General features: G+C 40.8%; 1 protein-coding gene across 2 annotated transcripts in view; it reads left to right on the top strand.

The window, feature by feature from the left end:
• Positions 1-13,365, top strand: part of SPECC1L (sperm antigen with calponin homology and coiled-coil domains 1 like) — a 140,334-nt gene that overhangs the window by 59,917 nt on the left and 67,052 nt on the right. For both annotated transcript variants that reach the window (XM_059140870.1, XM_059140869.1), the window contains 2 exons: positions 7,201-7,274; positions 8,389-8,564. In XM_059140870.1, coding sequence (XP_058996853.1) covers positions 7,201-7,274; positions 8,389-8,564 — 250 coding nt within the window. The remainder of the gene's footprint in view (positions 1-7,200; positions 7,275-8,388; positions 8,565-13,365) is intronic.

The raw sequence follows: 13,365 nt of genomic DNA, 5'->3' as shown, positions 1-13,365 counted from the left end.
GGTATTGAGGGTAGTGGCACCAGGGAGATCTCAGGTGTGGCTCAGGTGATGTGATGTACCCATCTGTTACAATGAATTTATCAACTTAGTATTTGTGTAGTTATGCTCTCTGTGTGCTTGCAATTATGATAGTTCTTTCATGCCTTCTGAGATTTGGGACTAGGGCCAAACATCTAACACAGGTTTTGCACTTTTACATGGAACACTAGTGACAGTGGTGAGCAAGGGTGGCTTGAGAGTAGAGAAGTAGCAGAAGGAATAGAGGAGAGCTGTATAAATCTGTGGTGGGAAAAGCCTTTTAAAAATATGTGGGGAAGGGACACCTGGGTGGTTCAGTTGGCTAAGTGTCCAGCTCTTAATCTCAGCTCAGGTCTCGACCTCAGGGTCTTGAGTTCAAGCCCTGCATCGGCTCCATGCTAGGTGGAGCCCCCTTAAAAAAAAAGTTAAGGAATACTTGGAAGCCATAAAGGAAAGTCTATATTTGACTGTGTATGATTGAAATTTTGAGTTCAGCAAAACAAAAGTACCATAAGTAAAGGACATTGGGAGAAATTTTGGTAACACATATCGAATATATGAGGAGATTATATACATTAATGATACTAGGATAATCCTTTCCCTGAAAAAAGTGTTTGAATAGATAATTAGAAAAGGTGAAAAAAGATGCTCGATTTCACTAAAAAAGCAAAGAAACTCAACAAAATGCCGATTTTCACAGCAGGTGTGGAAAGTAAAAAAGGCTGATAGTGTAGCAGAGGAGAAAAGGGCCCTCTCGTGTACTGTTTGAAGGAGTATAGATTACTACAGCCTTTTTGGGATATTGATCAAAATTTAAAGTGTAACAGTACTTTAGTAATCCACTTCCAGAAACCTGTTCTTTAGAAACATGCTTATAAGTTTGCAAATGTAAACTTAGATATGTATGTTGCAGAATTGCTGCTTTATCACAAATACTTGGAAACTACCTGTACTTTCAACAGTTGCGATCTAGTTTTAATAGCCCATATGCACAGTGCATCCATGCTATGACTGCCATGTCACCAATGAGGACAAATTAGGCAGCTCTCTATGTATGGCACAAAGTGCCGTAGACAGGATAAAGCAGATGCCCCTGTATTTGTTGATAGATGTCCATTATTTACTGCTTAGTGGAAAGGCTTATGAAGAAGTATGAATACCATAATCCCATTTTAAGAAAAATATTCACACACGCCAAGTCTGGAAGGATATTTGGCAAATGTAAATAATGAGTAACCTTACTTATTTTAGTAAATAATGAGTAACCTTACTTATTTTATTTTGTAAACGTTTATTTTAGGGTGCCTGTGTGGCTCAGAGGGTTAAGCCTCTGCCTTCGGCTCAGATCATGATCTCAGGGTTTTGGGATTGAGCCCCGCATCAGGCTCTCTGCTCAGCAGGGAGCCTGCTTCCTCCTCTCTCTCTGCCTGCCTCTCTGCCTACTTGGGATCTCTGTCTGTCAAATAAATAAATAAAATCTTAAAAAAAAAAATAAAGGTTTATTTTAAAGAGAAAGAAGGTGAGCATGTGAGTGAAGGGGGAGGGGCAGAGGGAGAAAAGCAGACTCCTCACTGAATGTGGAGCCTGGATGCAGGACTTGGTCCCACAAACCCAAGGTCATGACATGAGCCAAAACCAAGAGTCAGACAGTCATCCAGCTGAGCCACCCAGGCAACCCATGAGAAATCTTATTTTTTTTTTAAAAGATTTTATTTATTTATTTGCCAGAGAGAGAGAGGGAGAGAGAGAGCGAGAGAGAGAGCGCGAGCAAGGGAGCACAGGCGGACAGAGTGGCAGCAGAGGCAGAGGGAGAAGCAGGCTCCCTGCCGAGCAAGGAGCCTGATGTGGGACTCAATACCGGGATGCTGGGATCATGACCTGAGCTGAAGGCAGCTGCTTAGCCAACTGAGCCACCCAGGCATCCTGAGAAATCTTATTTTTGCAACCCTTTTCTGTTTCCTGGATTTTTGCTGAACATGCATTACTTTTTATAATCAAAGGGGAAAAGTTCTACCTACTTTTGGGGGGGATGGGAAATAAAAACGAATAAAGAAAAATAAAAGTAGTAAATGGTTCATTTGAAGCTCATCTGTGTCCTCTTTCAGCATCAGGAATTCTGGTTTAGAGATAAAGCTAGAGCTGTGGCTTGATGGCTGAATGTACTGCCCATCTTCCCCAACGTGGCCCTAAGGCATGGTATTTTAACTGATGGTATACAGTTGTCCTTTCCCTTCCTCTGGAAATTGCACGTGATGTTAGTTGAAAGCACTTGATAGGATGTAAGGGTCTGACAGCACTGAGCTATCAGTACCCTGAGGGTTTTCTTGTATTTGGAGGGCAGGAAAGGTTGCTTGTGAACTTCCATTGATTTTATACCCCCCCCCCCCCCCACCGGAGTCATAGGTTGAATCTGTGCTTATCTTAGCTGTGCTCATGGTAGGTAACACCTGCATGTGTGATGGGCATGTAACTGGGCCAGAACGAAGGCCCAGTTGGTGGTTCCTTCTCTGTCAGGGATGAGAGGTCTTAGTAGGGAAGAGATTGTGAACCCCATTATTAAATGGGGAGGGCAGTGCCCAGAACTATTCAGAGCAAAGTTGGTCTAATGCCAATGAGAATAGCAGTTTACCTGATTTCTAGAATAAAAATAACTTTGTAAAGTTGAGTTATAATTTGTAATTAAAAATGAGATTGTAGTACTTCTTCTGTTCTTTGATAGAATGTAATGTTGCTTTTGAGTTGAAGACAGTAGATGGCAGTGTCCCCCATACTAGAAGAACTTCAGAGGAGGAATTTCTAGTGCATTTAGCACGTGTAGTGGCCCCGGACTTGACAACTAACAGTGCCCTTTTGTGTGACCGTTAATTGGGCCAGAGGGCAGTTTTGTTAAGCTGGTCTTCAAAACAAGAGCATAGATACAGAGTCCTTTGGTTTCCGAGGAGAAAAGCCTATTATCATTTTTAATACTTTATGTTACAAAGCAAAAATAGTTATGATTCATGAAGTTTAAGTCACATTCCCTAGAGACACTTATAGTGAACTTTATTCTGTCTAAATATGTCCACTGGCTGCCAGCTTCCTTTCCTTTCTGTTCAAAAGGTTTAATAAGACACAACAATAATTAATATGTAGTGCTGAGTGTGGAAGAATGCCCCCCCTTTTTAAGGATTTTATGTATTTATTTGACAGAGATCACATGTAGGCAGAGAGGCAGGCAGAGAGGGAGAGAGGAGGAAGCAGGCTCACCGCCGAACAGAGAGCCCGATGCGGGGCTCAATTCCAGGACCCTGAGATCATGACCTGAGCTGAAGGCAGAAGCTTTAAACCACTGAGCCACCGGGCGCCCCGGAACAATGCCCTTTTAAGAGTAGTGATGATTTGGCCATGAATGTGGAGTTTGGGAAAGATAAAAGAATAACAGCCAAAGAAATGAATGAAATCTTGGATTTTATGATCAGTCTAAGATGGTCAGATGGCTTAAAATGTTGACTGAGAATTAAGACACACCAGATGTTAAAGGTGAGCAGTAGTTAGATTTGCTGTCATTTGTCTTATGTGAATTATAATCTGAAGATTCATAGATACATCTTTTGTTTTGTTTTTTTTTTTGTTTTTTTATTTTTTTTTTTTGTTTTTTTATTTTTTTATTTATTTATTTTTTTTTTTAAAGATTTTATTTATTTATTTGACAGAGAGAAATCACAAGTAGATGGAGAAGCAGGCAGAGAGAGAGAGAGAGAGGGAAGCAGGCTCCCTGCCGAGCAGAGAGCCCGATGCGGGACTCGATCCCAGGACCCTGAGATCATGACCCGAGCCGAAGGCAGCGGCTTAACCCACTGAGCCACCCAGGCGCCCCATAGATACATCTTTTGTGACCAGAAAAAATGAAAAACAGTTTTCAGCTGAGGAGGAGAAATTCACTTTTTTCCCCTATTTTCATTATAAAACTTTTTGCATTTATTTGTTTTTAATTTTTAAAAAGATTTTATTTATTTATTTGACAGAGAGAGGGTGAGCGTGCAAGAGAACACAAGCAGGTGGAGTAGCAGAAGGAGAGGGAGAAGCAGGCTCCCTGCCATGTAGGGAGCCTGACATAGGGCTTGATCCCAGAACCCTGGGATCATGACCTAAGCCGAAGGCAGACACTTAACTGACTGAGCCACCCAAGCACCCTCCAAATTTTTACATTTAAATATAGTGTAAATGAAAGGTGTAACTTGTAGTGTTCCCAGTACTAAAAATATTTTATCTTCTGTCCTTATTTACGTCTGATAGTATCACCAAGACCTTGAATTCGGCTGTACGTAGGTCATATGGGAGCCAATGATCCATGCTAGTTTGAGTCATCTTTGCCTCCAGAGATACAGATCAGGGTATTGGACTCACTCACTGGTGTCCACTTTGCTCTTAATCAAATTGAATGGCCCTTTCAGTTTCCAGGTTAAATGAGGTCAGAAGGAGCTCTATAGAGATAGACTTTTAATCCTTTTCATATGAAAACATCCTCTTTTCTGTCTGTAGGTAAGGACTGTATTTTCTTTCCCTTTCCTTTATACCTTAAGCATCTAGAAAAAAGCCTGGTACAAAGAGGGTACTTAATGAGGTACTCGTTGAGTTAATTTTGAATTTTGTATCCTTATTTCAGAGACCCCAACTTTGTTGAACAATTTTGTGTTGAATGGGAGAGAATTAATTACTGGCTACCAAAATTGGCCAGGTTTTCCCCCATGTTTTATCTCATTTATTTATTTATTTATTTATTTATTTATGTTTTTTTAAAAGATTTTATTCATTTATTTGACAGAGATCACAAGTAGGCAGAGAGGCAGGCAGAGAGAGAGGAGGAAGCAGGTTCCCTGCTGAGCAGAGAGCCCGATGCAGGGCTCGATCCCAGGACCCTGAGATCATGACCCGAGCCGAAGGCAGAGGCTTTAACCCACTGAGCCACCCAGGCGCCCCTCTCATTTATTTTTTATTCAGCTTTAGAAAACATATTGTCATTATATATTTACAATAATTATTACACATATATTAATACTGGGGGTGCCTTGGTTCAGTTGGTTATGCATCCAACTCTTGGTTTCAGCTCAAGTCATCATCTCAGGGTTGTGATACTGAGCCCTGTGCTGGGCTCTGTGCTGAACGTGGAGGCTGCTTAAGAGTCTCTCTCTCCCTTTGCCCCTTGCCCCTCCCTGCCTTGCTCTTGCACTCTCTCTAAAAAAAAAAAAAAAGAAAAGAAAAGAAGAAAGAAAGAAAAATTTTAAAAATCAAAAAAAGTAAAAATATCTGAACACAGATGTATCAGTGTTGAATTAAAGGTTTCATGTCACAGAGGTCTACAGCAGGTTCTTAATGGAACTGAGAGGAGGAAGATGAACAGTTTAAGAAAAGACAGTAGCACACTCCTACTTTAGGGTGTTGATTAAAAGTTAATATTTTGTGAACTTAGGGAAGATTTTTGTAAGCTTTATGAGAGAGGGCGTGAGTGGGGGGCGGGCACAAGGAGAGGGAGAGAAGCAGACTCCCTGCTGAGTGTGGAGCAACTTGGAGTCCATCCCATGACCTTGAGATCATGACCTGAGTTGAGATCAAGAGTTGGTCTCTCAACTGACTGAGGCACCCAGGTGCCCCAGGAAGATTTAATTTGGAGAAGATTTTATTTTTAAGTGATCTTAAACCCAACATGGAGCTTGGGCCCACAATCCCAAGATCAAGCATCTCATGCCAGTGAAGCACCTAAGATTCTTTTTTTTAAAGATTCTGTTTTTGAGTGGTCTCTACACTCAACCCTAAGATTAAGAATTTTGTGCTCTACTGACAGCCAGCCAGGGGCTCTTTAAGGACTACTTTTTTGATTACACATGAAACCTCACACAGCTGTTCACTATGCCTAGGTTCTTACTACTAAGTAAGTGTAAGGAATAGGAGGGAATGTTTACTCAGAAACACCAATGTCTATAGCAGTGATGTCCTTGATAATAAAGAGTTTAATTCTGTAAATGGAATATTTTTTTAAAATCTTAGGTTCTGATTTGAGTATTGTTTTCTCTTGTTCCCTCCATTAGCCTGCATATTTATACATTTATTCCATTTTACAGCCCTACCGTGTGTCAGGTGTTGGAGCTGTGAAGTCACCACATAGTACCTGACTTTGAAGTGTTTCCAGTCTAGTGGTAGAGACAGATATATAAAGAAATGTAACAGGATTGGCCATAGTAGTCACAGGCAGAGTTGGAACACAGAAAGGATAGGGCTTTCCTGGAGTGGGGGTGGCAGGTAAAGTCATGGAATTTGTCACCAGATGTCAGTGCTTTTTTTGATGCTTCAGCCATGAGAAAGTGCTCAGTCCCTGAGCTGTCCAAGTAATCAACTGTGCTAGATTTACTGGGTGGTGGTTACCAGTGGGCGACTTCCTAAGCCATTTCCTCTTAAGCATGGACTTTTGAGCAGAACCTCCAAGTAGAATATGACTTCCTATACATTTCTGGTTCCAAGGACACTGGGCTTGACTTTGCCTTCATGTTTGCATTCCCACTCTATCTAGAATGGTACTTTGGATATAAGTGGTACTCATTAAATGTTTACAGTGAAAGTGAAATTGTTTGAGGAAAACTCATATTATGTAAGAAATGATTTGAGGAGTTTTTATTTATTTTATGAATATATCATTATTTTATAAAAAGACTTTCTGTAAAAGTAATGTAAATAGCAGCTCCCCAGGGTAATTAATTAAATTTGTAAAAATTTTGCTAATTCACCACTCTATGGAATTTATTGCAGTGTGTAAAATAAGTTATGCTTTCATAAAGAGTTTAGTTTAATAACCCTTTTGATTAAAAGTTCACACTTTAATAGTAGTCAGTGATATTTTGATTGGTTATGAGCCAACAGTGTGTTTCCAACAATTGATTTTACTTAACTTTTTGTTTCAGAATTAAGACTCTGAGGAAGGAAGCAATCCAGAAATTGTGATTTAAGCTTTGATATTTTCCTTAGGAAAGTAGTATTGGTTAATACTTGGAATGAACATTCTTTTTTTGTTTTAGAGTTTGGTATTACAAATAAGAAGTCTTTGGGCAGGATGACCTTTCTTTTCAATGTCATATTTAAATACCTCCCTTTATATTATTCCTTGGAACATAGCTTTAAGAATATATATTTAAACTTCTCTGCTCTTTTCAGATACGGTTAAAAAACTCCAGGACCAGAAACATGACATGGAAAGAGAAATCAAGACACTCCATAGGAGACTTCGGGTAGGATAAATCCTCATGTATTATCTCATTAGAATACCTAGGTTTCTGAAAGTTGAGGACTGTGTAGTCCTTGATCGTTGTTAGTATTCGTCTTAAGCTTCAGATTCAGTTAAAATACTGATCCTTCTGCCCGTTGGGCGGAAAGCAACTGCCACCATTTCAAGTTGGGATTAGTGCTGGATTCTGGATAGAAGAATCTTCTAGTAATTTATGAGTGGTAGTTTTAAAAAGATGGATTTAGGAAGCAAGTATTGTATTTTGGAAAGAAAAATTATTTGCTCTTGCTTAGTAAGTGTCCCAAACCAAGCTGTTTTCAGTCTTCTGTGGATTTGATCAGCTTGCTGACAGCTGTGCCAGTCTGCTGCAGAGGTTGGGTAAGCTCATCTCTTAGTTTGGGTCATGCCTCAGTTACTCAGGCTATATTCACAGTGTCAGAAAATCGCTTTGTTGGGGGATGGGTGCCGGGCCGGCGATTGGGCAGCTGTGGCTCTGGTGGAGGCAACGCCCTGGGGAGACTTGCCCATCCAGCCACGCCCACATCCTCCATGACTGTGGGAAGCAGCAGACTGTACAGTTCTTTGCTCTTCTCTTTGTATGACTTTGTCTGCCTAGTTAGAGTTTAGTGTTTTTCATCGGACTTCCTCTTCCTTTTCCTTGACTTTTGATTTTTTTTTCCTGTTAGTTTTTGATGTCAAGATATTTATAGATATTCCCTGTAAAATCTTTCCGTATGGTTCACACACCATTATCTACTTTTCAGAGGTAAAGTGCTGTAAATTTTGAACAATGTGTTTATTTTCATAAGACTTTAAAAACTTGCATAAGGAAGGGAGACTTGATAATATTGTCATTAAAATTGATTAAGCACTCTGGTGCTCGATGCCTCAGCAGACAGAGTAACTAGAAAGTCTTTTCCTCATTAAGTACAAGTTCACTACTAATAATTGTATTACCTGTTACCTGTTAGAAATTATAATAGTAGTTATCTGAGACTTAAAAGAAATTAATCGTCATTTGGGAAGTGCATTATAGTCCAGTCATAAATACACTTTATTATTTTTAAGTAAGTATTTTTGCTTTCTTTTGGAAATAAAAATTTAGTTTTTTAACGTAGGAAGAATCTGCGGAATGGCGGCAATTTCAAGCTGATCTCCAGACTGCTGTGGTCATTGCAAATGACATTAAATCTGAGGCCCAAGAGGAGATTGGCGATCTGAAGCGCCGGTTACATGAGGCTCAAGAAAAAAATGAGAAACTCACAAAAGAACTGGAAGAGATAAAGTCACGCAAGTATGTTTTGAGAAACCAGTTTTTTTTTTTTTTTAAGATTTTATTTATTTGACAGAGAGATTACAAGTAGGCAGAGAGGCAGGCAGAGAGAGAGAGAGGAGGAAGCAGGCTCCCTGCTGAGCAGAGAGCCCGATGCAGGACTCGATCCCAGGACCCTGAGATCATGACCTGAGCCGAAGGCAGCGGCTTAACCCACTGAGCCACCCAGGCGCCCCGAGAAACCAGTTTTTTTTTTTTTTAAAGATTTTATTTATTTATTTGACAGAAATCACAAGTACACTGAGAGGCAGGCAGAGAGAGAGAGAAGGAAGCAGGCTCCCTGCTGAGCAGAGAGCCCGATACAGGACTCGATCCCAGGACGCTGAGATCATGACCTGAGCCGAAGGCAGCGAGTGGCTTAACCCACTGAGCCACCCAGGTGCCCCGAGAAACCAGTTTTAATAGAGAACACTTCAGTCCCAATTTTGGGATGTGGTATCATGGAAAGAAAGAGTGTGGATCCTAGTGGAAGTTACTCAACTTTTCTGGCCTCATTTTATGATACCTGCAAAATAGTACATTCTGTATGATCTGTCAGAGTTGTTATCAGTATCTATAATTAATAGTTCCGGGGGGGCCAGAATGGTCCCTGGCACAAAGTACCTTCTAGTTCTCTTCTTTCCTATATCTCTACACCCCAGTCCTGTTACTTTGCTTTAGATTAATAGCCTCTGAGTAGGGATGTGTACTATGGAATTACACATCCTGTCCACTTCTGCTTCTTACTAGCTGTGTGATCTTGGTCAGGGCCCTTAACTTCCCTAAGCCTCACTTTGCTCATCTTTAAGATGGAGGCAGTCCTCTCTGCTTTACAGTGTTGCTGGAAGGCTGAAAGGAGATCTGCCTGCCCAGTAGCCAGGGTGATGATGAGTATACTTTATTTTATTTTTTTAAAGATTTTATTTATTTGTTGGAGAGAAAGAGAGAGGGAAAGCACAGAGGGAGAGTGAGAGGGAGAAGCACACTCCCTACTGAGCAGGGAGCCCAGTGTGGGGCTTGATCCCAGGACCCCGGATTAGATATTTAACCAACTGAACCATCCAGGCACACCTACCTTAATAACTAATGTTATTGTTAGAGACCCAAGTAAAGAGTGCAAAGCGAGTTTTTCTGTATCACTCTCTTGAGGAGGTTTTACTTATAACCACCTTAATCTCCATAGTAGTATTTTTTCCCCATTAACATAGAGATCATTGGAAACCAATGTAGTGCTTTAGATGAGATGCCATTTGTGATGTGTTTTGAGTTCTCAGTGAGATTCCATCTAATGGGTAGGGGGGAGTAGTTTTTATGTTTGAGGTTATTAAGAATTTGATTATCCAGGGACGCTTAGCTGGCTCAGTCAGTAGAGCATATGACTTGATCTTGGGGTCATGAGTTTGAGCCCCAAGTTGGGCATAGAGTTTACTTTATAAAAAAAGTATTTGGGGGGCGCCTGGGTGGCTCAGTGGGTTAAGCTGCTGCCTTCGGCTCAGGTCATGATCCCAGGGTTCTGGGATCGAGTCCCGCATCGAGGGGGGGTCTCTGCTTGGCAGGGAGCCTGCTTCCCCCCTCCCCGCCTGCATCTCTGCCTACTTGTTATCTCGTGTCTGTCAAATAAATCAATTAAATCTTTAAAAAAAAAAAAAAAAGTATTTGGGGCACCTGGGTGGCTCAGTGGGTTAAAGCCTCTGCCTTTGGCTCAGGTCATGATCCCAGAGTCCTGGGATCGAGCCCCATATCGGGCTCTCTGCTCAGCAGGGAGCCTGCTTCCCCCCACCCTTTCTGCCTGCCTCTCTGCCTACTTGTGATCTCTGTCAAATAAATAAATAAAATCTTTTAAAAAAAAAGTATTTGATTTTTCATTACTTTTAACTAATTTTTAGGTAGACCTAGGAAAAAATTTAGAAAAATATTTATGGGGTGCCTGGGTGACACAGTTGGTTAGGTGTCCAACTCTTTTTTTAAAAAAATTAATTAATTAATTTGATGAGAGAGATCACAAGTAGGCAGAGCAGCAGGCAGAGAGAGAGGGGGAAGCAGGCTCCCCTCTTAATAGAGCCTAATGTGGGACTCGATCTCAGGACATTGAGATTATGACCTGAGCAGAAGACAGAGGCCTAACCCACTGAGTGCACTAGGTGCCCCCCCCACTCGATCTCATTTTAGGTCGTGATCTCAGAGTTGTGAGTTCATGCCCCTTGTTGGGTTCCATGCTGCCTGGAGCCTACTTAACAAAACAAAATAAAACAAAACAGGATATTCTCGAAAACCTATCTTGTTTCATTGTTGCTTATCTCTAATGAATGGCCCAGAGAAAAACTAGATTACTAAACCATTTTTCTTTGGCTTCCTTAAGCAGAACATTTTATTTATTTGACAGACAGAGATCACAAGTAGGCAGAGAGGCAGGCAGAGAGAGAGAGAGAGAGAGAGAGAGAGAGGAGGAAGCAGGCTCCCTGCAGAGCAGAGAGCCCTATGCAGGGCTCTATCCCAGGACCCTGGGATCATGACTTGAGCCGAAGGCAGAGGCTTTAGCCCACTGAGCCACCCAGACACCCCTCATATTACCTTTTTTTGTATACTGTTAAAGAAATGTTTTATTCCTTCCCCCCCTTTTTTTTTTTAAGATTTATTTATTTATTTAGGACGGGGAGGGGCAGAGGGAGAGGCAGAAATAATCTCATGCAGACTCTGTGCTGAGTGTGGGAGCCCAACAGGTAGCTAGATCTCAGGACCCTGAGATCACAACCTGAGCCAAAAGCAAGAGTTGGATGCTTAACTGACTGACCACCCAGGCATCCCTGAAAATTTTCATTCTGAAGTTAACCTGAGTGACTGAAATTCTGCTCTTGAAGAATCATTCCATCAGGTCCTAAAGATGTCCTCAGTGAAGCAGTAAATTAATTTTACTAAATCTCAGTCCTTAAGTACATACTCTGTTTAACATTCCATGTGATAAATGGGAAATATACATAAAGCACTTTCACTATGTCTGCTGTATACTCAAGTATGAGGTTGTCTCAAGGAAAGTGCTCTGTGATTGTTAAGAAAAAAAAACAGCTCACACTAAAATAAACTATTAAGACTTTGGTATTTGGTGGATGTCCCTTGGAAATGAATTAAGAGAGACTGTCACTGTCACTTAAAGGAAAACAACTGACTGTATTTGTTGCTGGTACCAAAATGTGGAAATTCGAGTAAATGTTAGGATTTTAGAAAATTTGTATTTGCCATCATAAGCTTGGCAGCTTCCCGTATTTAAAGAGTTTTCTGATGAGATCATTGCTGATATTAACAAATGTGACTTTTAAATAGTAAATCCGATAATGACAGATGTCATCATTTGGAAAATTCATGTAATTCAGTGAACCAGTGTTTTCTTTTTTTTTTTTTTTAAAGATTATTTATTTATTTATTTGACAGAGAACACAAGTAGGCAGAGAGAGAGAGAGAGAGAAGCAGGCTCTGCACTGAGCAGAGAGCCCGATGCGGGGCTCGATCCCAGGACCCTGGGATCATGACCTGGGCCGAAGGCAGAGGCTTTAACCCGCTGAGCCACCCAGGCGCCCCGAGCCAGTGTTTTCTGTATGACCAGTGCAGTCACATATGGGTAAAAGATCCATTTAAAGTATAAGATAGACTAGAGTACTTTGAATGTACAGAGTAGGAGAAGTTTATTCACATGATTTCAAATTGCACATCGCAACAAACTTTTAAGTAACTACCACTTAATACATTTTGGTATAGTACCAAGGAAAAACAGCCTCGGTTGTCTAAAAAGCCACAATTACCTATTTCACGTCATTAAAATAATCTTTTCTTTTTCAACTACTACATATCTCTGAGCCCTGTTTTTCTTATGTCACAATAGATTGAATACAGAAGAAGAAATGAGAATCTAATAGTATATTCTGTTAAGCCAGACATTAAAGAGATACACAAAAATGTAAAAACACTGCTATTCTTCATCCTCTTGTTCCTCCTCCTCCTCTGCCTCTTCCTCCTCTTCTTCCATTTTTTGGTTTTGGAAAATGGTTGTTTCTTATAAAAGTATGTTGTATTGTTAAGTCCCGGGTTTATTTTTATTTTTAGATGAATTAAGTATTTTAAATATATCTTAGTTTAAATTTCCATTATGATAAATGTCAACAGATATAAGCCACATAAAGAAAAGCTCTTTGGGATCTTCAGTAATTTTATTTTTGTTGTTGTTGTTTTTTTAAAAGATTTTATTTATTTATTTGACAGAGAGAGATCACAAGTAGGCAGAGAGGCAGGCAGAGAGAGAGAGGGGGAAGCAGGCTCCCTGCTGAGCAGAGAGCCTGATGTGGGGCTCGATCCCAGGACCCTGGGATCATGACCTGAGCCGAAAGCAGAGGCTTTAACCCACTGAGCCACCCAGGTGCTCCATCTTCAGTAATTTTTAAGAGTGGAAAGAGGGGGCCCAGGTCTGGGTGTCTTGGGCAGTTAAGTGTCTGCCTTCGGCTCTGGTCATGGTCCCAGGGTCTTGGGATAGAGCCCCACTTTGGACTCCCTGCTCAGTGGGGAGTCTGCTTCTCCCTCTCCCTGTGCCCCTGCTCATGCTGTAACTCTTGCTCACTCTCAAATAAATAAATAAATCTTAAAAAAAAAAAAAAAGAGTGGAAAGGGACTCCAAGAAAGGTTTGATAATCATTGTTACAGATTATTTGTTTCAACTTCTGAACATGATGGGGCGCCTGAGTGGCAATTAAGTGTATGCCTTCGGCTAAGGTCATGATACCTGGATCCTGGGATTGAG

Source organism: Mustela lutreola, chromosome 11 (genome assembly GCF_030435805.1).
Source record: "Mustela lutreola isolate mMusLut2 chromosome 11, mMusLut2.pri, whole genome shotgun sequence".
NCBI lineage: Eukaryota > Metazoa > Chordata > Mammalia > Carnivora > Mustelidae > Mustela > Mustela lutreola.
Note: the sequence above shows the minus strand (reverse complement) of the source record. Positions and strands in the feature narration are given on the sequence as shown.